Source organism: Rhinichthys klamathensis, unplaced genomic scaffold, assembly GCF_029890125.1.
Source record: "Rhinichthys klamathensis goyatoka isolate OS25496 unplaced genomic scaffold, OSU_Roscu_1.1 h1tg000135l_1, whole genome shotgun sequence".
Taxonomy (NCBI): domain Eukaryota; kingdom Metazoa; phylum Chordata; class Actinopteri; order Cypriniformes; family Leuciscidae; genus Rhinichthys; species Rhinichthys klamathensis.
The window spans coordinates 1,055,160-1,080,076 of record NW_026606670.1 but is presented as its reverse complement, the minus strand read 5'-3'; the positions used below and the strand labels follow the sequence as shown (position 1 = coordinate 1,080,076).

At 38.1% G+C, this 24,917-nt stretch overlaps 1 protein-coding gene across 1 annotated transcript; it reads left to right on the top strand.

Annotated features, from left to right (window-relative positions):
* The first annotated feature begins 733 nt into the window (after positions 1-733).
* On the top strand, positions 734-23,274 carry pgbd5 (piggyBac transposable element derived 5). The gene is made up of 7 exons (XM_056257153.1): positions 734-1,407; positions 7,607-8,037; positions 16,077-16,211; positions 17,099-17,279; positions 19,180-19,377; positions 21,030-21,135; positions 21,780-23,274. Exons 1-7 carry the CDS (start codon positions 1,098-1,100, stop codon positions 21,973-21,975), a joined length of 1,557 nt encoding a protein of 518 aa, XP_056113128.1. The 5' UTR covers positions 734-1,097; the 3' UTR covers positions 21,976-23,274.
* The last annotated feature ends 1,643 nt before the right edge of the window (positions 23,275-24,917 follow it).

Below are 24,917 nucleotides of genomic sequence, written 5' to 3'. Positions count from 1 at the left end.
AATGCACAAACCCATGATGATAACTCATTTAATGCCAAATTATTTCCAGCTAAGTGAACACGCGTATTTTACACCATGCATAGCCCCTTGAATATTATTTTATTCCTGTTATGTAACCGGTGTTATAATAAAAAAATAAAAACCAGTGAGAAACTGCAGAGTGAAAAATTACTTTCTCAATAAGACTAGAATGCTGCAAGCACTAAAGTAACAATTTAATATTTTTTACTATCAATATTTTAACATCATGGCCCGGTTTTACAGACAGGGCTTAGATTAAGCCAGGATTAAACCTTAGTTTAATTAGGGCATTTAAATGGATTTTATAAAAGTGCCTTAGAAAAAAAATTAGGCTGCTGGTGTGCATCTTGAGAAAAAACATTTTTAAGATATGTCAGATAAGTTGCTTTCAGTTAAAACAGCTCAAACATGCATTTAGTCTGGGACTAGGTTTAAGCCTTAAGGTTTAAGCCTAGTCTGTGAAACCGGGGGTATATTTCCTACACTTTGTTTTAGCTATATAAACAATCATTTTAAATCTACAAGTGTGTAATGTTTTAAACGTGAACATGTCTAACTGGAACTCGTTTGATGCTCTTGCATATTCAAACTGAAAAAAAAATTGTCAACAAGGTATTTAACACTGCTCTCCATCAGTGGCAGAGCAAATATAATTCTTGTCTCTATCATCCATGATTTATTCAGAGGTTAATCCCATTGGACAGTGCAGGGAGACCGAGTCAGGTGATTTCTAAGGAAGCTGGAGATTCATTCAATCCTCCACAGAGAGGGGAGCCCGCCCAACCCGGATGCACAGATCGTTTGTGGAGCGGTCAGTTGTGGGGTTCAGCTCGCATGATAGGGGGTATTTCAGCACCACCCAGAACGGACAGCTCCCGCGGCGTTCACCTTTATTTCCTCGCCGCTACTGAGACCTGCTGCACCCGCTGCTTCTCGCGCAGGGGACCGCGACACGCACGCACGAACCAGAGGGGTTTGGTGCAACAGACTGTATGCCGGATTTGACGCTGTTAAGGAGGTCATTTGCATGCCGAATCTCGCCGGGTGTAGCAGCTCTACCTCGGTACTGACAAACGATGGCGGAGTGTGGAAGGAGGGGACTGTCGCTCCTCGAGGAAGCGCGTTCTCGCTACGAGAGCCTGCAGATTTCCGATGATGTATTTGGGGAGTCGGGAGACGACAGCAGCGAAAACCCCTTTTACAGTACAACGGGAGACTCCAATTCGGATAACTACACGGAGACGAATACGGTCGATGCCAGAGCCGGTGAAACTAGGAGTCAGAGCTGCGGTCCTCCCGGGTCTGTTTCCAACGGCCAGGCGCAGGAGGAGGGATGGAGCGACACGCTACTGGACTTCAGCGTGCCCCACTATCAGGACACGCATGGTAAGTTCAGCGCTGATTAACTGGTCCTCGTGTTAATGCAATGCAGCTTTCTCATCCTTGAGAGGCCTGCATGCTCGACGAGTATTAAGCTCACAGATGGGACCCTTTGGTGACTACACTGGTTTACTTTGATCTCTCCCATCAGATGGCTCCAACAGATGACACAATTCCTTCAAATGTGGATCATGGGTGATTATTAGCTGGCTCTTTGAAATCCTGCAGAGAAAATATAGGAACTGAGATAGCAGGCCAAATTTTGGGTTTTCAGACCATCTGAGCATGCTTCCAGTGTCTAATCACTGCCAGACTCCGAGCAGCTGTGATTATGATTATGATTATGATTAGCTCTGTATCAGGGCAGAAGGGTCATTTGCATGGGTGGATGAGAGGAGGCTCTTATTTCGGAGAAATGCACACTTTAAAAATGGTTAGGTGGCTTTTAGAGAGTATTAACATCAAGTGTGAAAGCTTTCATATCAAGTGATGTACTGTGCATACATATCCAACAAGTGGCAATTACGACCGTAGAGGGAACAAATAAGGACTTATGAAAATCAGGACAAAAAAACAACAACAAAAAACAACAGTAAACTAAAACCACACACACACACACGTCTGGTTTACTATCTTTGTGGGGACTCTCCACAGACGTAATGGTTTTTATACTGAATAAACTGTATATTCTATCCCCTTACACTAACCCTACCCCTAAACCTACCCATCACAGAAAACATTCTGCATTTTTACATTTTCAAAAAAACTCATTCTGTATGATTTATAAGCTTGTTTCTTCATTGGGACCTCAATTTAGATCCCCGCGGTGACACGAGTCCCCATGAGTTGGTGTGCATTCAGGTTGAAGTCCCCACCAGGATAGAAACACGCACACGCACACGCACACGCACACTATTGCCAGTCAGAACCTATGTTTTATGTAAAAATCCTTATGTCATTCAGTCAGCAGTTGTTTAAAATTCAATAGACGGTCATTTTAGGTAGATTAATATCATTTTAAGAGATTGTATTAATGCCTGTCATTTAAAGTGTCACCACATTTTATAAAAGCTCACGGCTGACTGACTGACTGACTGTCTTTTATGCCACACTGAATGCCTATAGAGAAAAGATTAAGGACAAACACTAATTTAGAAATAAAATATTAAGTTGATATTTCATGACATATAATCATATGAGAACTGATTATGAACATAAATTTCAACTTGATAACTTCAACTGTTCTTTGGAGATTATTTGTATTATTATGCACGTTTGAGGGTCTAATAGGTTTTCTGGTTGGTGTACACACTAAAAGTTCACTCGTTTTATCAATTGTGTTTTTGGGTTTGTTTTAATAAAAAAAAATTCTACAGTATGTTTTGGTGGGGTCAAAAAACTACATTAAAGTCAGTCACATTTCGAAAAAAGAGCATGCAGGATTTGTGAGGGTTAAAGGTTTAATAATTCATGTCCATTATGTTAAGTCAAATCAACATATTAAAAGTGCCTGAAGATAATTTAGTTATGCTTTTATGAACTGAATTTACCTGACAGATTTGCATGACTTATCAATATAAAGATGCTTGCCAGTAAAATGATTGTGGTCCAGAAATGCAAATCATCATCTAAAGAGAGAGTATATATAACTTAATAGTTTATTCATTTATTTAACTGTTAATGATGTTGTGCATGCGCCAAATTATACTATGTTAAAGTTATGACACAGAAATATGATCAAACCTGCTAAATGTAAAATATACGTGATGCCAGTGATTAGTTTCAGTATTAAGGGAACAGATTTACTAGATTACTCACTAAGTAATAAAAAAAATATGAAATTACTCTTGACTGGAGCTTCTATGAGAATAGTCCAGTTAGCACAATGTCAAAGAAATACCTGTAATGAATGAAATGGAGAGAGAAAGAGAAGGGCTCTTTTTTTATTCCAGCCACATAATATTGAAGGTCTATATATTTCTCCATGAATCATAGGCAGAGATAATCATGTGCTAATGCCAGACAGACTTTCAAATGCTGTGGTTTGCATAATGTGCAGGGAAACATTCTTGCATCTATAACAAAACATGTTTTTTTCTAGCAAGGATAGTCAAGAGTTTTATCAGTTATTCTATAATATGTTCTGATCTCATTGATGATCCATTTAATGGCAGTCTAAAAATATAGTCATAAACAGGACAGGAGTGTAGAGCCTCCAACTCTAACCGGTTGACATGGATCGATAGACTGATACTAATTTCATGCTTCATTTCACTCAAGTCAAAGTGACCCAAGAGCATGTTTAAATGATGCATGTGTGTGTCTGTTTAAATGTCATGTAAAGATCTTTCATTGCACAAACATGGAAAATTGAAAGAATGATGCAATCAGCAGATATTTATAACCAAAATACACTGAAGGGGGTCGCACACCGGACGAGAAGCGCAGCGCCGCGTCGCGCAGCGCCAGGTCTTTAAAATTCGAACACATTATTCTCTATGAGTGTACACACACCGGCGGCGCCATTCGGCGTCTGTCCGCGGCGCCCAGCTACGGCTCAGGACCTTGTTCAAAACCCTGCCGCGCCACAGAGCGCCATTTGCATAGTTTTATAGTAAATGTACATTTATTTGTCTCAAATCGTCGTTAATGTACATGGCTTCACCCTGTGCTGTTTTCACTCGGGTTAGCTAAACGCTAGCTAAATAAATACTATTGTATTATGTGACATATTTGCCTAGACAACGGATAACGTTACAACAAAATAACAGACTCAACGTGATAGACACTTTTACTCGATTAACGTTCAAACATCAGCTATTATTCAATGAACATAAAAAAATAAATAATTAATCAAGATAAAACACACATCGTGCAGCTCTTCTACCAGGAGTTGATTCAAAATTGTCCTCGCGCGAATAGAATGTGCGCGTCCGGTGTGCGATACCTGGAGTTGTCCTAGACGTGGCGCGACGCGGCGCTGCGCTTCTCGTCCGGTGTGCGACCCACTTGAGAAACACATATTACGATAATGTTTTAGTAGAAAGTATTATAATCCTTGTGTAATATTTTCTTGTATTGTTTTGGTTTGGGCATTTTCCAAATTGAGTAGATGCCGTGCTGCTGATATAAATGACACATCTATCCGTCGTGGTTGCTCAGAAAGTTCTGTCTGTCACCACAGGGGGAAAATGGGCCATCTGGTGACTGCCTTTGCTCTGGCACACGCTGCAAAATCAGTCAGGAAAGATAGTACACAAAGAGCAACGACATTTAGCATTTTATGTCATTGCTCATTTAAGAAGATGCGACACTTGTGGATACTGAAAGACAACGGAACGAGATGTCAGTGTTATTTGTAAAAGGTAATTGAATTGTCCGTGTCTGGCACAAGACTGCAGCCTGACTGTGAAACTTATATAAGGTCTATATTATTCAGGTCGGGTCAGATTTTGTGCTTTCGCTTGCATCCTTTGTGTTAAAGCATATCATCTAACATATCTCAACAAGTCATTTGAAAATGATTGAATTATAATAAACCAATGGACAGTAAAAGAGCTGTAAGCTGTAAACAGATCTTTGTTGTTTTTTGACACATTTAAAAAAAAAAATGAGACCCTGCTTGGACTGTTCGAGGGCCATATATGGTATAATTCAGCACCTGCTGTAAGATCTAAAATGATAAGATCGATTTATACTAGCTTGCTTATTTGTATAAAGGAGGGGAGAAGGTGCAGAGGCTGCTGCTTCTTCTTCTCAATAATTCATCTAGGAAACACTGTACTGTAGCACACCAGCAACGGTTCTCCAGGAAGACTGGATGTAAAGACACAGAGAAATAAATACATTTTGATGTTATATAGACCTTCTGGGTGTGAACAGAAAAGCCATTGAACACAGCTATTAAAGCCAGCTTATATGAAATATCACTGCAGCACTTCAAGCATTAAGATTACAATTGGACAAGCAATATTTTTACCCAGTTTTTCTGCTAATATAAAGTACTGTAGTACATGTATGTTCATGGATTTTAGAAGTGATATGGCCATTATCTGGTTAAGCATATTAGCCTACATAACACTTTGATTTAATACCATAACTCATTTTAAGCTAGATAAAAACAAACCTTGAACTGTTTTCTCTGTCATGTTAATTTTATACTTGTTTATTAAAATTTAAATTCTGGCCAGCATAAAAATATTAAATTAAATTATTATATTTTCTTTAAATATTTTGTATAGACAGATTGACATTAAATACTTCCGGGAAATTGACATGTCCTTCTATACTTCATGTAAAACTATTCTGAACAGCAATTGGCTAATTCCTCGAATTATTTTGCATGTAGCTTTAATGACCCGAAATATTTCTACTAAATTATTTTGTTTCACCACAAGATCATTTACAATGAATGCAACAAGGCAACATGCAATTAAAAATAGTGACCAGTGACAGTAAGATACATTTGAATCTTTTCTAGATTTTGATTCGTTCATGAACATTTTATGTCAACTACCTATTTTTAGCATACTGGGTTAAGTGTTTATGTAATCAGCATTTTTCCTGAGATGTTTTTCCCCTAAAAAGATGTTTTATACCAAAAAGGCACAGATGAATGAACATAATAAACTGTGCTATGGACTTTATCCTGCGGGATAGTTTGTGTTTGCTTTACAAGATCCTTCAGGTCCGTAATGGGAGATGAGCTACTGGTTGAATAGCAGCTGTTGCGGTTTGGTTAAGATGTGTGTCATACACGACTGAATGAGCACATGAGTCTTTGGAAAGCATGACTGAAACATTTGTTCAGAAAAATAACTGATTTTTTTTTTTTTTTTTTTTTTTTTTAATTATTTTTCTGTTTTATTTCTTCCTATTTGTACTTGATTTCCTGTGTAGATCAGAATCCTGGACATTTGTTTACTCACAGCACTCAAATCAATTATACACTCTCTTACTTTGGGGTCATTAGGTCTCTGTGACTCTCAGTAAATGTGTGGCAAGTTGTAACTGCAGTTGCTGGCCACTGCTGTGCTTTGGGGTTTCCATCACTACAATAATAACCACATAAGGGAATTTTTTTTGTCTGTTGTTTGTGGGTGTTCACACCAATATTCACACTAAGCAACACTGTAAATGATACTTATTTCCACAGTGTAAGTTAATGTATGATAACGCATCTCCTATAAAGACACTTCCATTTTCCTCCTTAGTTGTTTGCTCCATTTCTGTGTGAGCTGCATGGTGCCTTTTAAGAGACAAAACGGACATTAGAGGAAGTGGAGTAAAAGATAACAACGGAACAAATTATGCTTTTTGTGAGCCGCTTTCTACAACTTTTTATCATTAGCTGGTAAGCAGTGTTTCTCATTAGTACATACATTAGTTCACCATTAGGTAGATGGTGATAAGGGTCCTGATAAAAGTCATTAGAGGTTCAACTGTGCATCCAATGCCCAGTAAAAGGAACAGATCACCCGAAAATGAACATTCTGTCATCATTTACTCACTTTCATGTCGTTCCAAACCTGTATTTTTTTTTTCTTTCGAACACAAAAGAAGATATTTTGAAAAATAAATAAATATTTGTGTGTGTGTTCCATGGAAGACAAAAATTAGAATGTATTAGAATGTACAACTGAATATTGTTGACATCTAATTTAAGGAACTAAACTATCCCTTTAAGGAAATCATATCTACAAAGCTATATAAATCTATTACATAACCCGCAGTCACCAAATAAATGTGCATATATATATAAAAAATCACAAAAAAAACACTTCTAACAACATAATCATTTTTTTATTTTCTTCAAGGTTTTTTGTTTTGTTTTAGTTTAATATGAATATTGAAATGAAGGTATCATTATTTAAAAGAAATATGGAGAATTAATATAATGCTGTTTTTATTGAAAGATTCAGAGGTCTTATGTAAATCAGCTGCTTAATAGTTTTTTTTTTATAATTAAACATGTATAATCAAAATCACATATTATGTATTTCCAGTGCTAAACAGTTATTTTGGGATTTTCAACCTTTTATTTCGTTCAAAAAAGTTGGCTTAGTTTGTGGATTATAAAATGATGCAATAGCTTTTGCATTATTCTCTGCGATCGTGTGCATACAGTAAAATCATCCCTGGCTTAAAAAAATGAAAGAATTAAAAATATATATCAGTCTGTTAAAACGTAACTTTTATTTTGCAGGTCCGACACAGAAAATGCCAGCCAATGCAACGGCCATGGACTTCTTCCAGCTGTTTGTCCCTGACAACGTCATTCAGAACATGGTGACCCAGACCAACATGTATGCCAAAAAGTACCAGGAGCGCTTTGGAAGTGATGAAGGATGGACCAATGTGACGCTGGCTGAGATGAAGGCTTTTCTGGGTTATGTTACTTCTACTAGCGTGAACCGTTGTGAATCAGTGCTGAGCATCTGGAGCAGCGGATTCTTCAGTAATCGCAGCATCGCGCTCAAGATGACCCAGGCGCGTTTCGAGAAGATCCTCAAGTACTTCCATGTCGTAGCCTTCCGCTCCAGCCACGGTGGCAGTCAGGGCCTCTATAAGATCCAGCCCTTCCTGGACTCTCTTCAGCAGAGCTTCAGCTCTACCTTCAGGCCCTCACAGACACAGGTAATGGATACAAGCAATGAAATCATACTTCAAATCAATGCACAAATCACTGTCAGTCAGCAAACATCAACAGTACAAAGAAAAACTGCACGAAACAAATCTTCACAGTATTAACATTTTGGAAACTAGGACTAGCAGACATATTCGATTTCTGTGCCAGTGGAAAGTGGGTTTGGGACTGAAATCAGAACACGTTCTGCCGTAATTGGGATAGCCTGGAGTCCCGTCACATGTCTCATGACTAGGAGCTTTATGGTACCATTTTGAAAGGTCTGAGTGGTCTTTTTATATCTGCTGCTATTCTGTGTTGCTAAATGCAATACTCGAGGTCTGTTGTACTTTGTATCTTAATTTGTAGCATACATAGATTGAAAACAAACTATTTATCTTTTCTGAAAGATTACAGTTAAGTGCATGAATGCCTCAGGCCCATCTTAAGTTATTAATAAGCTCAGGAGTCAACATTTTTGACCTTCAATCTTTGTAATCATTTTGTCTCTAAAGTCCCTCAGGTTCCAGTTCTCAGTCTGCTTTCATTATGGATGTGGAAATAATGACTTTATAAAATAAAATTGAATTAATTAAAATTTAAATATTATTACATTTATATTTAAACGAGGGATGAGAATGGAATGAATTACATCAATGTTATCTGGCAACGAATTCAGTCAGCTAAAAAGGAGAGGAAGGAGCTCCATGTGACATTCCTGGATTTGGCTAATGCATATGGTTCAGTGCCACATGAGCTTCTTTGGGCAGCATTTGATTTTTTCAGAGTACCAATGTCAATAACAAATTTAGTGAAAGCCTATTTTGGAGATTTGCAATTCAGTTTCTCAACTCCAAAATTCAGCACTGCATGGCAATGCTTAGGGGTTGGAATAATGGCAGGATGCACCATTTCTCCACTGGCTTTTACCATGGCGATGGAAGTAATCATTAGGGCATCAAGATGGGTAGTAGGAGGAGAGCGCTTGGCTTCTGGGATGCGACTACCACCAATCAGAGCATACATGGATGACATGACAACCATGACTACAACAGTAGCCTGCACTAATCGGTTATTGGGGAAGTTAACAGATAATATTAAATGGGCACGAATGCAATTTAAGCCCTCTAAATCAAGGAGCATCTCGATAGTTAAAGGAAAGGTAGTAGATAAAACATTCTTCATTAATGGTGAGGCAATACCAACAGTTTCTGAGAAGCCAGTGAAGAGTCTTGGGAGATGGTACGATGGGGATCTAAAGGATTAAGGGTTGAAGAGCATAAACAGCTGTGCTCTACCAGGCAAACTAAAACTCTGGTGCTTTCAGTTTGGTCTACTGCCGAGGTTTCTGTGGCCACTGACTGTGTACGAGGTTTCTTTGACAACAGTGGATAAGCTGGAAGCGTTGATAAGTTCATACATCAGGAAATGGTTGGGAGTTCCACGCTGCCTCAGCAGAGTGGGACTTTATAGTAAAGGAATATTGCAGCTGCCAGTCTTTGCTTTAACCGAGGAGTTTAAGTGTGCCAAGGTCAGACTGGAAATGACCTTAGTAGAGTCACGCGACAAATGTGTAAGGGAGGTAGCCCCTGTGTTAAAAACTGGTAGAAAGTGGTCAGCAAAGAAATCTGCTGTAGAGGCAAAGGCTGCCCTTCAAATTGGGGATATCGTGGGACAGGTACAGCATGGAAGAGGGGTTTTTGGGTTCAGTTTAGCTCCTCCTAAATGGCACAAGGCAGGCCCAGCTCAAAGGAGGAAGCTGGTAGTCAATGAGGTGCGTAAGCAGGAGGAGAGGATGAGGTGTATGAAGGCCATTTCCCAGGCCAAGCAGGGAGAGTGGATGAGATGGGAGAGTGTGGAACAACGTAAGATGGGCTGGCAAGACCTTTGGTCAATGGAAGAGAGTAGGATCAGTTTCCTTATTAGGTCAACATATGATGTTTTCCCATCACCGCAGAACCTAAACCTCTGGGTAGGAGAGGATCCCTCTTGTCCTTTGTGTTCATCGCCTGCCACATTAAGGCACATTTTGACAGGATGTAAGGTGGCTCTTAGCCAAGGTCGGTTTACTTGGCGCCATGACCAAGTACTGCGATGTTTGGCTTTAGCATTAGAAGGCAAGCGTAACATGACCAATAAGACCACTACCATTCAAAAGTTTGGGGGAAGTACGATAAAAAAAGAAAAGAAATGATTACTTTTATTCAGCAAGGATGCATTGAATTAATCAAAAGTGACAGTAAAACATTTAAAATGTTACAAACGATTTCTATTTTAAATAAATGATGTTCTTTTGAACTTCTACTCATCAAGGAATCCTGAAAAAAAAATGTATCACGGATTCCACTAAAATCAGCAGCACAACTGTCTTTAACGTTGATTAAAAAAAATCTTGAGCAGCAAATCAGTATATTAGAATGATTTCTGAAGGAACATGTGACACTGAAGACTGGAGTTATGATATTGAAAGTTCAGCTAAATAAAGTCAGATATCTTATTCAAAGTTCTATGAGATCATAGACAGTAATAGTCAATTCTGCTAATTTAATGTATCCAAATATCACTTTAAATGTAGTCCTATGTTAAATAAAATGACAGCAATTATGCACTTAATGTGCCAGACATTCAGATGTAAGGCTAACATCAGGGAGTTTACTGTTAAATGACAAGAAGAGCTGTGCCAAGTAAGACATTTCAACACCCTCCTACATTTGTTCTGGTTTTTCTCTCTTCATTTAGAAAATGAGTTTCCCGTATATTGAATAATCTGGGCTTCTGCTTTCAGATAGAGGACATAAAATTGGAACCGAGTTGTGAAAAGTAATCGTGAAATATGAGCTAGAATCTGAGCAGTCCGTGAACCACATTTATTACATTCCGTCAAATTAAAAGCAGCAAACATCAACATGTTGACAGTACAAAGAAAAACTGCATGAAAAAAATCTTCACAGTATTAACATTTTGGAAACTAGGACTAGCAGACATTCGATTTCTGTGCCAGTGGAAAGTGGGTTTGGGACTGAAATCAGAACACGTTCTGCCGTAATTGGGATAGCCTGGAGTCCCGTCACATGTCTCATGACTAGGAGCTTTATGGTACCATTTTGAAAGGTCTGAGTGGTCTTTTTATATCTGCTGCTATTCAGTGTTGCTCAATGCAATACTCAAGGTCTGTTGTACTTTGTATCTTAATTTGTAGCATACAATACATAGATCGAAAACGAACCATTTATCTTTTCTGAAAGATGTGCTTCAAGTTGCCATTAAACTCAGATTGGCATCCCTCCGTAGAGCAGAGAACTTGTGAAAACAAACAGACAAGAACTCAGTTCTTTAATGATCCCTTCAAATGTCTCTTTACAAGGGAGAAAAGTGGAACTCTGAAAGTAACAAAGAAAGATCTGGAGGATCACTTGAAGACTATACACTCCGACCCAAGATGGCACGAAAAAATGTCAGTTCCACCAGACATCCCACAAATCTGTTCTCTAGAACATCAAATGGAGATTCACCCTCCAATTTGGAAAGAGATGGAAAGCGTAGTCCATCACGCAAGATTGGCTTCAACCCCACGGCCAAATGGTGTACAAGAATGCACCGGATGTCCTGAGGTTTCTCTGGAGGCTCACGAGGATAGTGTGGAAGGAGAGGATTATACCCAAAGTGTGGCGTAGTCCTGATCCCGAAGGATAAGGAGTCAGAGAAGATTAGCCAGTTTCGACCAACATCCCGGCTAAATGTAGAGGGTAAAGTCTTTTTCTAAATCATCGCCAAGTGATTGTCTGAATACCTACAAAAACACCCTTGGCTTTTACGATGGCCATGGAGGTCATAATTTGAGCCTCAAGGTGGGTGGTGGGTGGACAGTGGCTTAATTCGGACTTGCGCCTCCCTCCCCTCAGAGCCCATATGGATGAGATTACTACTCTGACCACTACAGTGCCATGTACTAGAAGACTACTCAGAAAACTAGAGGAGAATATCAGCTGGGCCCAAATGAAGAGAAAACCTTCCAAATCACATAGCATCTCTATTGTCAAGGAAGTGCTTAGTGACATCAAGTTCTTCATCAGAATTGACCCTATCCCAACAGTATCTGAGCAGCCTGTGAAAAGCCTTTGTAGTTGGTATGATGCAAGCCTGAATGACAGATACAACAACTGCAGAAGGAGATCAGTAGTGGACTACGGGCCATTTTTATCAACTCCAGCTCCACTAACTTTTGGGGTTCCACAAGGGTCCCTTCTTGCTACTGTTTTCATTATATATGCTTCCTTTGGGATCTATTTTTAAGAAGTATGGTGTTTCTTTTCATTGCAATGCTGACGATACGCAGATTTATCTGCCACTGCAACATAATAACAAGAGTGCCCTAACTCCTCTTTTAGCTTGTCTAAATGACATAAAAAGCTGGATGTCCTTTCACTTAATGACAATAAAACAGAGGTCATTATATTTGGGCCATCTGATAATTATCTGCCTCCTAATCTCAATTTTGGTTCACTGGCCCTGTATAATAAAGCAGTTGTGAGGAATCTGGGTGTTTTATTTGACAAAACATTTATATTTGATAAGCAAATAAACGCTGTTGTCAAATCATGCTTTTTTTAATCTGAGACTTCTGGCTAAAGAGTAAAGAGTTTTCTTTCCATAGATGATTTTGAGAAAGCCATTCATGCCTTCATTTTTTCACGGCTTGACTTGTAACTCTCTTTATATAGGAGTTAGCCAGACAGCACTACTGCGGTTGCAGGCAGTCCAGAATGTGGCCGCTTGACTGTTGACAAGTTCTCGCAAATATGAGCATATTACAAACGCATAGAACGGCACATTCATCTTTTAAACGGCCATCAGGGATTTCTTTTAGAAATTGGCCTTTTGTTTTTCCCCCTTTGATTGATAGCGGCCAGCATGACTAGAGGCTAGATTGTGAGAATACATTGATCGACAAATTAAAAATTAATTTGAAATTTCCTCTGAGAAACATTCTAATTCTCCATTTGTGCTGACGATTTGGTGCTAATTAAGGTCCTGTGAACTCCTGCCCTTTAAAACCCCAATTACTGTTCCTACTGAAGTGCACTTTTGAGACATTTTTAGGTTCTTTATGTACTCCAATTAAAATATCCATCATGCTGGAAATTGTAGGTTGCCAACCTCTACATTTACAATGTATTCATATTAAAGGGATAGTTCACCCAAAAAATGAAAATTTAGTCATCATTTATTCACCCTCATGTCCTTCCAAACCTGTATGACCAGAGGTGGACAAAGTACACAACTTCCTTACTTGAGTCAAAGTACAGATACTACTGGTCAAATATTACTCTGTTACAAGTAAAAGTTGTAAAGACCGATATTTACTTAAGTAAAAGTACAGAAGTACTTGTTTTTAAAAGTACTTAAGTATCAAAAGTAAAAAGTAAATGTCAATGCATTGTTTTATTATTGTTGCATTGTTGTATGTAATACTTACAGTACCTTATGCCTCTGAATCTATGCCTGCCTACCTACCCTCGTATCAATATCAAATTTATTTCTAGAACACAGTTCCAGTAGTGGGATTGAATGTGAGATTGAATAAGTGCACTCAATAATGTTCACAATAGTTCCCTCAAATAGTGCTCTATTTAAAGCTTTTTGGCTTTTAGTATGAATATGTTAGCCTTACTGTTATCTATAAGCTAGTGTGGTCCAAAACAATGACAAAATTTGCATTTAGAAGACCAACCCAACGTTGAAAATTATAATCAGGTTGGTGTCAGAATCCAACGTCAGATTGACGACGTTAATCTCCAACGTTGGACAGACGTTGTATTGTTGTTGAAAATGAAAATTGGTTTGACGTCAGAACCCGACATTAGATTGACGTCAACCCGACTTTCATTTCCAACCAAAATCCAATGTCCGAAGTTGAATGTTGACGTCAATTCAACGTCGGGTTCTGACGTCAAACCAATTTTCATTTTCAACCAAAATGGTGAGGATCCACCCTCCCTTGCAACCAAAATCATCCCCTGACTGACGTTACTACTTTCTACTCAAGGACCTTGAAAGAAATGTAGTGGAGTAAAAAGTATGATATTTGTCTTTCAAATGTAGTAAAGTTAAAGTAAAAAGTTTCCAGAAAAAATATTACTCAAGTAAAGTAAAGATACTCAATAAGTGTACTTATACTGTACTCAAGTAAATGTACTTTGTTACTGTCCACCTCTGTGTATGACTTACTAAGTTTTTTAGATAGAAATCTTATGTTCTGGAGGAAGTCATACAGATTTAAAACATCACGAAGGTTAATAAAAGATGACAGAATAGTTTTTTTTGTGAACTATCCATTTAAGGTTGTCATTAACCTCATTAACCTGCATTATAGCTTGGTATTTCAACGTATGGATTTAAATGAATCAGCTTCAGCTTCTAAATCAGAGATTTGCATTTCATGAGGCCTTGTGTGACCCATCTCAGAGACACCCCTCAATTACTCGCCTACCATGAGTAAACTAAACACCATCTGCGTCTCTCAGCTTTCTCAGTGCCATGGAGATATCACCTTGACAATGTGTGCCAGCCAGCCCACTTTGACTGCTACAGTGTGCGTTTGTTTCTTAGCCCCTACTGGCAAACAATCAGGCATTCAGTACAGACACTCAGAGCCACACATGCCCTGTTTAACTGCTTCAGCTTGATGAGAGGTTTTACTGAGTCAAACAAATAAAAATAAATAGATTATCTTTAGGGAACACTACTGGTTAGTTCTAACCAGAAAAGAGAACAATCATACCTGACTTGACTTCTTGGGCATAGAAATGTTGTGTATATGTAAAGCCCGCCCAATCGCCACAACAACATTTTCCGATAAGCGGGTGGAGGATTACTGCGCGTTCGGTCTTTTCAGTGTGGCAAAGTAGTTTCATTCCAATTTACTTTGATCTGACTCCATTTTATCACAACCTTGAATTTAGGTTAGAATGCCAATTGATTATTGACCATTTGTATAATAGTTTAGCTACGCATTTGATTATTCTATGTAACTCTTTATTGAAATTACACTCATCCATATTTCTATAACACTTTGAGTCTCGCACCGGCTGGGTATACGATCTCATAATCACAAGCTAGTCAGTCTCGGTCATTAGACAGAGGCGATTGACTAATATTCTAGACGGCCGTACTCCACTTGCTTATTCTAGAATATATGATTTAGTCCCCATAGATTTGAACACACTTAATTAAGGTAAGACTATATCTAACCAGAGGTCATGACCTTTTAACTTCCAACTTAACCAACTTAACTTCCTCTAATGGTAACTTTATATAATCATGCCATGGTTTCCCTTCTGTGGGAATGAGACCTTTGTACCAGTCGCACTGAGACATTTCAAATGATACCAAACATGTATGGTGTTGTATGCTAATTGTTCACATTAAACCATCTAGATTTTTGGTTGAATTTCAGCATGTGGAGAGAAGAGATGGGGGAAGAGGGGGTGAAGGGAAAGAAATGTAAATTAAGACAATACTGATGTGATTGACTCAGTGTGATTGCATCTCGGGTGGGGATGCTAATTTTGCAAGAGAGTTATTATGATAATTTCACAGAAAACATGCGTACGCCTCTCTTCCAGATGTGAAATTTATAAATCACAAATTACCTTGAAATTGTGATTTGTAATTTAATTTTAAAAGAGCACCAGTCAATGTCCAAATCCTTTACTTGAAAAGGGCGAGTGGCAAGAATTGCTTAGATTTCCAAATACCTTCAAAAGACTCTCTGCCACAAGGACCGTTTTTATAAATATGAATGTTAGCATGGATTTTAGTGTACGCAGATTTGAACTTAGAGTGTGCATATGCTAAAATCCACGCCAACAGTAATATTTATAAAAACGGTCCTTAAGTTCAAATCTGTGCGTGCCCACATTTTATAAATGAGGCACCTTTTCAGGATTCCAGCATGCATCTTCTGTGGGAAACATAAAAAGTTTGAAAAACAACTTTGCATGTGTTATCATGGTGGAATTTTCAATTCAGACATGCTGCTTTTCCCCAGGTCCTCCATGAGCCCTTGATTGACGAGGATCCTGTGTTCATTACTACATGTACAGAGAGAGAGCTGCGCAAGAGGAAGAAGAGGAAGTTCAGCCTGTGGGTGCGTCAGTGCAGCGCCACCGGTTTCATCGGCCAGGTGAATACACACACACACACACACACGCTCCCACAGGGCAAGGATATACCACAAAGAAATTCATCAACTGCCCCAAGTTATGTCACATTGTTTCTAATGAGAAAGAGAAAAAAATGTTCACTTGTTTAAAATATTTTGCTTCTCGGTTGACAGCACAAAGCAGGAGTACAGAGAGGCACATTACTTGATGGAATCAATAAAATATCATTTATAGTCAACAAAGAAAAAGAGAGCCCAGACCACTTAACATAATTGCACTCTTCTCTTTGTCTGTGCCTATTAGAGAAAATAACTGCTGTGCCTGGGGATTGAGACAATCAGACAACAAAATATATTGTCCTTACTTTAATATTTTTGACGTACATTATCGTTCAAAAGTTTGGTGTCAAAGTTAAGTCTTTTATGCTCACCAAGGCTGAATTTATTTGATCAGAAATACAGTAAAACAGTCATATTGTGAAATATTAACTTTATTCCTGTTATTGCAAAGCTGAATTTTCAACATCATTACCCCAGTCTCAGTGTCATGCGATCCTTCAGAAATCATTATAATATGCTGATTTGTGCTCAAGAAACATTTCTTATTATTAGCAATGTTGAAAACAGTTGTGCTGCTTAATATTTTTGTGAAAACCATGACCAATTCTTCAGTATCTTTACTGCCACTTTGATCAATTTAATGTGTCCTTGCAGAATAAAAGTATTAATTTATTTGAAAAAAAACTAAAACCTTACTTTTGAACAGTAGGGTATTTCGGAGTAAAACAGGATATTTAATAATAATACAAAATATATAGGAATTTATTAGATTGACGAATGATTCACAATAATATCCAGAATGTGCATTTATAAAGTAAATAGTGTCAATTTTCATGCTTCCCCCTCAGATCAATGTCCATCTAAAGGAGGGCCCAGGTCCAGATGGTTTGGACACACTGAAAAATAAACCACAGCTTCACAGTCTGGTGGCCAAGCAGCTCTGTCAGAATCTGGCTGGCCGTAATGCTATCATCTTCACTGGTCCAAGCATCACAAGTCTAAACTTGTTTCAAGAATTTGAGAAACAGGGTAGGTGCTGCAATGTGTGTGCAACAGTGCTGCATCTGTCAATCCCTTGCATCTTTATCTGCTCTACTTCTCTCAGTGAATTCTGTCTTGGCTCTGCTTCTTCTTTTTTTCCATCACTTTAATCTTCTCTCCATCTGATGTTCCTCATCCCCTGCAGTTTTAATTACACGATGACAGCATCCTAGGCAAGGAATAAATGGAGAGAGTGAGAGGAAGTTGACCTTGAGTTCTCACAGCAAACGTGTTTCATACTCAAAGATTATTTGAATGCCTCCAGCTGGAAGTAAATGTTAACACAGCTAGAGTGGATTAGGCTAGTGGCCAGCTTCTCTCTTTCTACATTTCTTGGTCACATTTCTAGGTCATAATTGAATGTCTTTTAGAATTTATCAGCTTTATACAATAGGCCTACAGTTTGATGGTATTTATACAGCCCTGTAATAAACGGCAGTATAATAAACTGAATAATAAACTAAAAGTAGTGACTTCTGTGATAGTTTTTTTTTAAGCAGTGTAGCTTTTTCCACACGTGTAAGATTGTAAAACGCAACATCATATGGTTGTTTTTTTTTATATCACGATTACAAACCGTTTTATTTATCTTCAGTGCCACAGCAAAATAAACCATTTTTACTGGAGTTTGCAGTCTGATGTTAATGGCAAGAAATGTCTTTCTATCAAATTGTCCTTATGTGGTCTCGAATTGACTCTCTGTGGTCACAAAAAAATCCCAGGATGTCTTTCGAAAGAGTAGGGGTGTAACCCCGGCATCCTGGCCAAATTTGCCCAGTGGCCTCTGTCCATCATGGCCTCCTAATCATCCCCATATATATACACTGATTCATCACTCAGTCTCCTCTCCACCAATAAGCTGGTGTGTGGTGGGCGTTCTGGCGCAATATGGCTGCCATCGCATCATCCAGGTGGATGCTGCACATTGGTGGTGGTTGAGGAGATTCCCCCCTTCTATGTAAAACGCTTTGAGTGCCGAGAAAAGCGCTATATAAATGTAATGAATTATTTATTATTATTATTATGCGCCGCAAGCAAAACATCATACAACGCGTCCGATTTATGAACAAATGACTATTATGAGACGGTTCTTGTTTAGTGAATCAACAGCATACGAGTCCGATTTATGAGCAAATTACTATTATGAGTCGGTGATGATGACATGCTATTTCAGACACGCATGCTGAAAATCACATGCTTAAGTTTAAATGTAAAAAAGCGTGACGAATCGCTGACAAAATGGTCTATTTCTATTAAGAGCGAACGGGATATCAGTTGGCTAAACAATAGTGTACAGTTCAGTGAATCGGGTCTGTCATAGAGTTTATTGTAAATCAATGACAGTTGATGGAAGAATAGCATGCTGGCTTCAGAGTAGTTTCCTCAACATTGCTGTTCTGACATTTTTACCCCAGCTTTTTTCACACAACATCATCAGGTAGGTGAGCTCCAAAGATTTGCAAGATGTGATATTTTGTCATGAGTTTAACTGCTGGCAAATGTCCAAAATTTCCGTTCGGAGGAGTGATGAAACATCTTAGCAATAAATGTCAAAGTAGTCCAAATTTTCCTGAGTGAATCCTCCAGGACATTTGACTTCATTGCATATATAAAATGAAAGTTGTCCCCTTTCCCTTGCAGGGAGGATGAATATGAGTAATCATCATATCATATCTCAATCAGACCGCATTCAGATAGGCTGCAGCATCTGGCAGTGCTGAGAAGAAGACATCTGCTCACAGCTTCATAGATGTGACCTCTATTCATCCAATCAGCTTTCAGATGTGTGCTTTGAATGCTCATTGCTCAGGCTGAATATTCATTCTCAGCCTTCTCCAGAGATGGATTATTTACTCTTTTCTGTTCTACCTCTTTCTATCTCCTCCAGGCATCTACGGCTGCGGGTTGCTGAGCACCAGGAAGAGTGATTGTACAGGTCTTCCTCAGTCTATGCTGATCAATACTGAGGCTCCACAGCAACGTGGCCAGTCTCACGTTAAGATGAGAGGCAATACATCCATAATCAACTGGTACAACAAAGGCAACTTTAGGTTCCTCACTAACGCCTACTCTCCCACCAAAGAAGGTAAGAAAAACACACACAGGACAGGCATATAGTATGTTTCTACTTGTTTAAATGATGACACTTGCAAGCTGCAGCAACAAGCCTCCTGGAGAGTGTTTTCACTATAGTAGTGTGAGCTTAGATTGCTTTTACGCTGATGTACATGGATTAAGTGGACATCGTGCATATCAGGGATTATAAAAGCCAAAGCTTCATCGTATTGTGCTGGTTTTCACTTTTCTTTGATAAGCCTTGATCTGTTCTGACAGCAGCTTCACATGAGTTTCAAGTTCCAAGTTTGTATTTATTTATATAGCACATTTAAAAACAGCAAACAGGGCTGACCAAAGTGCTGAACAATACACAAGATGAAGAACAAGCACAAACCACACATTCATGACAAAAGCTCACAATGAATTAAAAGCTAAAGAAAAAAAAAAGGCTTTTAAGAGAGGATTTAAAAACAGTTCGAGATTGAGCCGCTCTGATGTAAACCGGAAGGCTGATCCACAGCCTAGGGCCAGCAATCGTAAAAGCTCTGTCCCCTCTATTCTTTAACCGTGATCTGGGGACAGACTAAAGTCTCTGATCACCAGACCTCAGGTTTCGTGTGGGATTGTATGGACAGGGGAGCTCAGACAAATAGCTTGGTGCCAGATTATTTACGGATTTAAAAACAAAGAGAAGAATTTGAAACTCAATTCTAGAATGCACAGGTAGCCAATGCAGTGATTTTAAGATAGGTGAAACATGAGAGAGGATCAGAGAGAGAGGATTTGATCTTAGAGAGAAGACGTAGCTGGAAAAAACAAGAACTAATCACCGCATTTATTTGTTTTTCAAATTTGAGGATGAGAAATGTCAGAGATGATATTAGGCATTTTTATTAAAGTAAGTGTGTGCGTGTGCGTGTGCGTGTGCGTGTGCGTGTAAATAAATAACATTGCTCCTGGTTTTTTAGGTCAGGCAAAAAGGGAGATTAAATTACGACTTATATTTCATTCTCTAGAATCTGAAATAATCCGTTTATATATAAAAAGCTTCTTCTGCATGCTGTTTCCTCTTTGAGAGCAGGTGATTAATGGGGCTATACAATTTCAATGAAAACGCAGAGCTAAAACTCTGCCAAATCTTCTATACATAACCTGAACTAAAACTATTATCCTACCGGTATTCAACCGCAACTTTTAGACACTTTGTGAATCCAGTCTATATATAATTTCAATGCTTTTCCTCATTGTCTTCAAAATAATATTTTAACATTTAATAAATTATCTTTTCTGGACCAGGGTGGAAGAAATAATTTCCCAGAATGCATTACCTGTGTTGATTTTCAACTTCCTGTGGTTTGTGGCCAATTCAATTTAGAGATTGAAATCAAGTGGAAATACAATAAATTGGATTTCTTAAAGCAGACGTGATGCTTTTACGTAGTCTGGTGGTATTTGTGTCTAGATTGTATTGCTTTAAAACTACATTTACATTGTGATTAGTAAAGGCACGATCTATGTTACTAAGATCTGTATTTTTTCCATCTTTTCGTTGCTAAAATACCTACTTCAGTGAACCTACAGCAGATAACTGAACAGTCCGTCCTTATTGAACATTTGATGTTACATCCTATTGCTCAGTATGGGGACTGTGATTGACATTTCTGCCCTGGACTATCCTAGGGGTGATCATTAAGAGGAAGAGCGGAGAAATCCCATGTCCCCTTGCTGTGGAGGCCTTTGCTGCACACCTGAGTTACATCTGCAAATATGATGACAAGTACAGCAAGTGAGTTTGACTAATTAAAGGGTTTATTCACCCAAAAAATCTCAATTCTGTCATCAATTTCTCACCCTCATGTCGTTCCAAACCCATAAGACTTTCGTTCATCACCGGAACTACCACTTTCAAGCCCCAGAAAGGTAGTAAATACATCATTAAAGTAATCCATGTGACTCCAGTAGTTCAACCTAAATGTTATGAAGGGATGCGAGTGCTTTGTTTGTGCAAAAAACATAATTTACTACTTTATTTATGAAATATTAATCTCCAACGCGCGTTCAACACAACATGCATCTGTCGTGCTCTCATTAATGCTCATTGGAGATTAATATATTGTTAATAAAGTGGTAAATTATGTTTTTTTTGCGCAAACAAAGCAGTCGTATTGCTTCATAAAATTGAGGTTAAACCACTGGAGTCAAATGGATTATTTTAATGATGTCTTTAATACCTTTCTGGGGCTTGAACGTGGTAGTTGCGTTATAGGCTGTCAATGGAGGGACAGAAAGCTCTCAGATTTCAATAAAAAGATCTTCATTTGTGTTCCGAAGATGAACGAAAGTCTTACGGGTTTGGAACGACATGAGGGTGAAGTTTTACAATGATAGTTAACAATTTGATAGTTCACTAAACTCATGATTTCCAATTAGGTATTTCATTTTTCACAAGCCCAACAAGACCTGGCAGCAGGTGTTTTGGCTGACCATCAGCATTGCCATCAACAACGCCTATATTCTTTACAAGATGTCAGATGCCTACCACGTGAAACGCTACAGCCGGGCACAGTTCGGCGAGAGGCTGGTCAAGGAGCTTCTGGATATGGACGACTGCTCACCCACTCAGTGAAAGGATTTGCATGCAGTCTCAAACCCACCCACGTCAACACATTCATACTAACATGCTCAAATACAATTGCATTCTGCACTTCAGGATCAGTTCGAATGAACAAACCCTATACATAAAGCAAAATGTGCCAAGTCTGGTTGAAAAAGGGATGTTTCCCATCTAAACTCACATTTGTAACCGCATTTGGCCATTTGACAAGTCTGTTTGGATACTACAGGACTATTGTACATATGCCACAGTAATACTTGCTGCATGAGAAACACAATAACGTGCCCTTTGTAGATGTTCATTGATTTTTATCAATAGAGTTCCAGTAATAGTGTTAACGTAGTTTTGAACCCTGAGGTACAATGTTTTGTGACTTCTCTCTGTTTGTGAGCAGCATATCCAACATTCAGCACTGATAAATATACTGTATATACTTGGTGATTAAGGTGTTTTATCAGCAAAATGAGAATGTAATGCAATTCACATGTTAGATCACAGAACATAGTAGATGTTCTCCCAAATATCTGGGCTTTTTTCTATTTTATATCACTTAATATTTATCTTTATAACTCTTTTTTTAAAAGGCAACAACATTAGTGATGTATAATGCCACACAGATAACCATAAACGTGGCACTACTACGCTTTCCCAGTCTTTTTTGCACTTGGAAGTAGCCGTCAGGATTCGCAAAAGTCACTTGATTTTCAGTAATATTGATCCCAAACTATATTTCCCATCAAATCTGATTTCAACATAACATATAAAATCATTTGTCTGCCTTTCATTAATATACATATAATTTTGTCATTGAAATGATTATAAATCTAGTAAAAGGGCCCCATATACAGTAACAGTAGTATACCAAAAATAATGTAAATATGATTTCTATTCATTAATTGATATATTTTTTATTGTGTGTCATTTTAATTGATTATCTAGGGGCATTGATGCGAATGAATAAAAGGAAAATGAATGGAATTATAAAAGACTTTAACTAGAATGTTTCTCTACCTGTAACTGGGTGGATTTATGTGGTGTTTTGTTGTTCCAGAATCTATAATAAGGTCAATTCTCCATGCCGCTATATTGTAACTGTATTAATGACAGATACATTTCGCAGCGCATGGCGTAATTTGTCCCTTCAAAGAACTGAAGCAGATTCATTTTAGAAGATTTCCCTCAGGTAATATATTTAGTCAAACATCTCCCACTTTATCACTGTTTTATTCATACTGGATAATGACCACTGTAAGTGACAGATTTACTATTGGGAGTGAATTTGTGTTTTAAACGTCCCAGACATGCTTACTATTTCCTTGGCTTTTCTTTTATTTACATGTACCTGTGCCATCACCCTGCAGTTTTCCTTTGTACCGAGTGAAACGCAGCAGACTAACAAACCAATTTGGATGTAAACTACTGAACGTCACTTAAAAAATATTCTTGGTTTCAAGAATCTGTACAAAACGTCTACCTTGTAATGTCAGCTGCAGTAATTTATCACAACGAGATACGCCATATTTTATACTTGCATCTTTTGTTTTAAATTGAGACAAAAGCAATGTTGTATCACTTATATATAAGTGATACAACATTGCTTTTGTCTCAATTGATTGAGTATACTGTAGGTGTGCTCATAGTGTTTTGTTTTGTCATGAATGTTGCATTTTATGTCACTTTATTGTAATATTTTTCTACAACTAATCTTTAATCTACAAATGCATAGTCAATATACTAACAAATTCAATCCAGGCGCTAACTGCCATCTGTGCTTATCTAATATAAACCGCAACAGATGATTTTGAGATTGCATCCGTGTTTTTCAGAGCATCTTTTGGGTGTTTGTACCGCAGTGGGAATTATTTTAATCAGGCAGACAGAGAACCGTAATGGCGTGAGAGAGATGTTTGACCTTATCTTGGGTGACCTCAGGGTTTTGTAACTATAACATCTACTGTGCAATATATAGTACGAGATCGGTTCAGGTGCTATGGACATATCTGCCAAGAACATACTCTGTAAGCCAGAAAATATGAAAGCTCTTGCTGGTGCAGTGCATTAGGGAAAAAAAACTAGCAAAATTCCTGCTTTTACACTGGCCCGCTAACATTGTATGATATAGGCCTACCTTAGGGCCAGCTTCATGTGGCATGATAGCAGGTAAAAAAAAAAAAGTCATTTTAATAACAGAACAGCTGTCAACTATATAGTCTGCGAATACTTATTTACTGGACCAAATTCCTCAATATCTGATCAGTTTAACAAGAACCCAGTGTTGGACATGTATCTATTTTCATGTATGAATGTTGTGAATGTGCCGTGTCTTGCTGTAAAATGCTATAGCTTCACTCGTCTTCTCACTGTGAATGTTGAAATGATTAAGCTGTATGTGAGAGTATCTGTGTTATCTGTAATGTTCACCCTCACTGTGTGCTTCACCTCCCTGCCTCTATCTGAGTTTACACCAATTTGCACACTAATAAATGTTGTTTATAATTCCCCCCTCCCCCTAGAGTCATGGTTGCAGCATTCAGTGCACTAATAATTGAAGCATGTTAAAGGGTTAGTTCACCCAAAAATGGAAATTTTGTCATCACTTGCTCACCCTCAAGTTGTTCCAAACCTGTATTAGTTTCTCTCTTTGAAGAATGTTGGTAATCAGTTGACGGTAGCCATTGACTTTTATAGTAGTAAAAAAAAAAAATTCCTATGGAAGTCAATGGGCTACTGTCAACTGTCTGGTTACCAACTTTTTTTTTTTTTATAATATATTCTTTTGTGTTCAACAGAAGAAAGAAACTCATACAGGTTTTAAGGTAAGTGATGACAACATTTTCATTTTTGGGTGAACTATCCTTTAATCTCAAATGTGTCCAGGTCGCATTTCACACCAAAATAATTAAAGAAAATAAATGAAAGAAAATCATGTATACGGATGGAACTTTTTTTGCATT

Excerpts from the sequence above, each read along its gene's own strand:
- pgbd5 (XM_056257153.1), top strand. The coding sequence starts at position 1,098 with ATGGCGGAGTGTGGAAGGAGGGGACTGTCGCTCCTCGAGGAAGCGCGT. Across the intron at positions 19,378-21,029 it reads CTACTCTCCCACCAAAGAAG|GGGTGATCATTAAGAGGAAG; the intron begins GTAAGAAAAACA and ends GGACTATCCTAG. Across the intron at positions 21,136-21,779 it reads TATGATGACAAGTACAGCAA|GTATTTCATTTTTCACAAGC; the intron begins GTGAGTTTGACT and ends ATTTCCAATTAG.